The following is a 4,755-nucleotide window of genomic DNA, read 5'->3' as shown; positions in this document are numbered from 1 at the left end:
CACACTCCGATTGGTCAACTTGACATTACAGCTGTGCTATTATAGCATGCCTGAAAAGTTTTAGCTGTGTATTAATGAAAAGTAGCCTCATCACTTTAAGTATTCATCTGAAATCAATAATAAAAGACACAAATGACGTGGTGTAATTTGCTAGGAGCAATTAAAATTGAGCACCAATTACACACATTAAAAAGCATCAGTTACTTCACTAACTGCAGTTAGTATCTGCTAAAAATTCTGACCAATTGTTGCCATTAGCTAGCTAGCTATATACTTTTCCTTTGCCGCCCACCACTAAATACAATTCTGAAATTAAAGAGTTATTGCTTGGAAATCAACTTAAGACTCCATGTAGCTTACATTCTCATTACAGTGTTATGTGGACCACTTGAATCACCTTGTGTGTAGCCTGTGGATAACTGGGACAGTGGGTGCAAAATCACGAAACCAGAGATGTAAAAAGTCACTTGATTCAACTAATTTTAGATAACTATGCAAGTTATTGTTTCGGTGTTTTAGAAATTTCCATTACATGAAGACTACTACGTATGTATGGAAACCGGGACATTTATGGTTAACACAGCCCACGCCTTCACTGGATTAGACTAGGGAGATCATGTCAGTGAATGGGCAAAAGGCAGAAAGCCACTTTCAGAGCTGCTGGAAGCCATCATTTTATAACAGAATACAGTGGAGTAACAATTTCAATTTTGAGCAACAAAATCAATTTATATAAAAATGGAAAGTAACATAGCAAGCTAAGATAGCTGCTATGAGGGAAGTAGGAGGTGTGTCATTGTACATGGTTACCAATAGGGCCTAAGTGAGTTGACAGGTTACATGGCTGAGTATGTAACATTTGTAACTTTGGTAGCCTACTGTTGACACATCCAGTTTTACCAATTTTAGAACAGATATAGCTGGAAATTCTGCTCAATGCACAGCTTTATTATATCTAATTTATTTTATATTTATTTTTTTTTAATTACATTACAATCAGTCACTTAGCAGTTACTATATCCCAGAGTGATTCATGCTATCCATTTATACAGTTAGATATTCACTTAGATAATTCAGGTTAAGTGTCTTGAAGAAAGGTTCAACAGCAGTGTGTAACATTTAAGAATCAAAACAGCAACCTTTCCATTACAATCCATTACAAGCCTCTATGCCATATTGTTGCTTGCTGGCTATTACTGCTATTGAACCATACTTCTACCTTTTCCATTTCATTGTTCCTGCTCTGGCATTCTTCTTAGTTTATTATAATTGCTCGTCATTCCATTTTGAGCCAGCAAGTTTGTTCTTTGAATGTTACATGGGCTGATGTCATGTGATCCTGACCACCCCAAAGCAACTGAAGCATTAGACAACAAACTTAATTCCATTGGAATTGAACAACACTATTCAAGCATTATCTCCATTTATACAGATGTGCTGCACACATGCTGGGACCACTGAATACAATGGCACTGTTGGATACAAAATCATACCACTGTGCCATTCAGAAAAATTCAAATCTCTCCATTGGAGATAATACTCTTCCTCTTGTGAAGGTAATTCACTACAACTCTGATCTTGTAAAGGGATGATCCATTTGCGAAATATAAGACAGTGACCTCATAATGACAATACCAATAAAAATAAATAAATAAATAAATAAATAAATATATACGCATACATACATACACACACAATAATTTATTGAAAAAAGGTCTGGGGTTGGCTCTCTTTACAAGCTTAAACATATAAACAATATTTAAAAAATAAAAATAGCTATATGAATCTTGGTGAACTATCAATTATCTCTGAAATGCACACTTCTTTCTTACTAATATTTTCTCCCAAAACAATCTTGTGATAGTTGTAGCTGAAAAAATGTTCAAAGATGTTCAAATATTTGTACTTTCTAACTAGTCAGAACACCCCTATGAAGAGTCATTAATAATATATGAAAAAATACATTATAACTTATAAAAATTCTCTCTGAATACTTCCACTTATAAATGCCTCTTATCTATATTTATAACATCCATCACATCTTATCAGTATCTATATTCCCTACAGCCACACACAACACACACACAGACACACACACACTCATTTCTACTCCCTAGACGTTGCCATTTATAATGTGTCAGACTTGTACAATCTCTCTCACTGGGATCCTACATAGATACTACATAGATATACAGACTGGACCAGAATATAAACCAGGGAGCTAGATGAAGGCTGCCAGCATTCTGGCATATGGTTCCTGAGGCAAATATATAGAGCACAATCTGAAATAAGAAACAGTGGTGAGTGTACAATATGCAGTGTGTAACGTGTCTGTTTTAATGTCCTCAGTAGTTGTATTGAAAGACAAAAATTTAGAGTACATTTCCATTGTGTAAAGAGGTTTTAACAAAGGAGGGATATTGTTTTCTGAAGATATGCCCTCAAGCTGTCCCACAGGGCTGTTGGTTGTATGACACAATGGACATAATTATGGGAAACCAGTCGGTGGGTGACCTGGACCTTCTGCAGCTTAGCCCCTTCGTCATCGACCCAGAAATAAGGTACATCGTTGTGATCTCAGGCTTCATAGCCTACGCCATCTGCATTCTCTTCAACCTGATTCTGGTGCTGGTGATCATCAAGGAGAAGAAGCTTCACAGACCCATGTATTTCATTCTGCTGAATCAGCCCCTCAACGACTTGCTGGGAAGCAGCGCCATGATCCCCAAAGTGCTGTCGGACATCCTGACGGAGACGGACACGGTCAGCTACCCTCTCTGCTTCCTGCAGGGGTTTGTGGTCCACATATATGGATGTGCGACTCTGCTCAACCTGGCGGCCTTGGCTGTGGATCGCTACATCGCCATATGCAAGCCTCTGAGATACAACACGATCATGTCCCCCGGCACCGTTGTTCTCATAATCTCCGTCACCTGGTGCTTTAACGTTGTCGTGATATCGTCGGTCTTTTCGCTGCAGGCGACACTCCCCAGGTGTCGGACCTCCCTCCTCAACATTTTTTGTGACAACCAGACCTTGCTTCGGCTTTTGTGCGGCGATAAATCCCTCATCAACATTTATGGCATGCTGGCATATGTTTTAGTACAAAGTGTGACAGTCGGTCTGCAGATATTCTCCTACGTGAGAATCCTTCATGCATGCCTGACTACCAAGAATCCTGCAGCACGGACCAAGGCCATCAACACCTGTATAGCCCAGCTGATAATAGCTTTCATATTCGAGTTCACTACATTTGTCAATCTGAGTTTGTACCGTGTTCAGAATATGTCACTCAATATACAAAAGGTTAATGGAATGCTTGTTTGTCTGATCCCTCCCATAATGAACCCTATAGTTTATGGATTAAAAATAAAGGAAATCAGAACTGCTATGACAAAAATGATCAGAAACAGTGTATCAGCACAATAGATTTTCCAGAGATTACACCCACGTGCTTGTCATATTTTGAAGCTTCTCATTGTGTCAGAAATGACAATGATACAATGATGATGCAATGATGTTCATTTCAGACGAATATCCCCCATCTGAATTTACAAGATTCAATTTCAAACAGCAAAAGACTAAAGAAGAGCTTAATCCTGATCAGTTTGAAGTTCCACTTTAGTAAGGTGTATTCAAACTGAATGTTTTTAATTACATCTTTCAGATTATTCTCTTTCAGTAATTTTAAATCTTCCCTGACATTGAACATGGCATGAAAAAAAATTCTGCTTGTTCGTGTTGATGTGAGTCACTGTCAGTTAGGCTTCCTAATCTATGCTGTGTGACTGTCTGAGTTTGCGAGTAAATGACATCCCCACCAGCCTATGAAACAAATGGGGAGATCATACTGTACATAATTTAGTTTGGAAGACCGCGGCCTGCTACAACCTCACCATGTTCGCAGAGCATCCAAATATAAAATCTAATGTCTCTAACCATGCAAAGTTGCAAACAAGAAAGGATTTATGATAATGTGAATTAGGCTAAAACTACAGGAGTGGAAAATATCAAGTGAGAGAGTGATGGAGCTCTGGGCTTAGACAGTGGGGGTAGTTTCACTCATTGTTCTGTGAAATGTTGTTTCCAGTGAGACATCTGTCAGCTTTATCTCAGTATCACAATATATTCAATAAAGCCAAAGATGAATGGATTTAGTTTCTTTGACATGCATTGCTTCCTCACCGTAAATGAATTTTTTCTCCCATTCCCCTCTTCTGTAACTTGACAACCTTTTCTGCCCATAAAGTCATCAGATTGCGATTTCACACAAAACAAGGTGCAGAGGCCTGTCAGATGATATTGTCACCACCGCTATGATACTGTCATGAAGGCACATACTAAACATCTTCTCCATGTTGATCACATTCTAACTTTCTCACCACCCACAGGCAATATTATTGAAAACATGAAGTATGCATCATGTATGAACACGCAGTCTGCAATAACATGTGATCCTTTGTGATTCTGGTTTAAAAAAAAAACAACAACACTGATTTTATGATTATTGAACTATTTAACTATTATTATTTAACTATTTTAAATTCAAATCACTTTCAATGGTACAACCATTTTTTTTCTCTGCACAAGGTAATGCAGACAAACTTTGCTTCCAAGGTGTTTATTATTCCCTCTAATGAAAACAGGTGGGAAAAATTATGTTATGCCCAAACCTCTGACAGCATACTATGAACGCCTTGCACCCTACAAGCGTCAGGGGATTAATCATAGGTGTCTGAACTTCCTCTTCCCAGA

General features: G+C 38.1%; 1 protein-coding gene across 1 annotated transcript; it reads left to right on the top strand.

Annotated features, from left to right (window-relative positions):
- The first annotated feature begins 2,478 nt into the window (after positions 1 to 2,478).
- Positions 2,479 to 3,429, top strand: LOC118783772 (olfactory receptor 24-like). Its single transcript, XM_036537729.1, has one exon. It carries the CDS (start codon positions 2,479 to 2,481, stop codon positions 3,427 to 3,429), a length of 951 nt encoding a protein of 316 aa, XP_036393622.1.
- The last annotated feature ends 1,326 nt before the right edge of the window (positions 3,430 to 4,755 follow it).

The sequence above is a fragment of the Megalops cyprinoides genome, chromosome 9 (assembly GCF_013368585.1).
Source record: "Megalops cyprinoides isolate fMegCyp1 chromosome 9, fMegCyp1.pri, whole genome shotgun sequence".
Taxonomy (NCBI): Eukaryota; Metazoa; Chordata; class Actinopteri; order Elopiformes; family Megalopidae; genus Megalops; species Megalops cyprinoides.
Note: the sequence above shows the minus strand (reverse complement) of the source record. Positions and strands in the feature narration are given on the sequence as shown.

What these genes read in the sequence shown, in the direction of transcription:
- LOC118783772 (XM_036537729.1), top strand. Translation starts at nt 2,479, where the DNA reads ATGGACATAATTATGGGAAACCAGTCGGTGGGTGACCTGGACCTTCTG.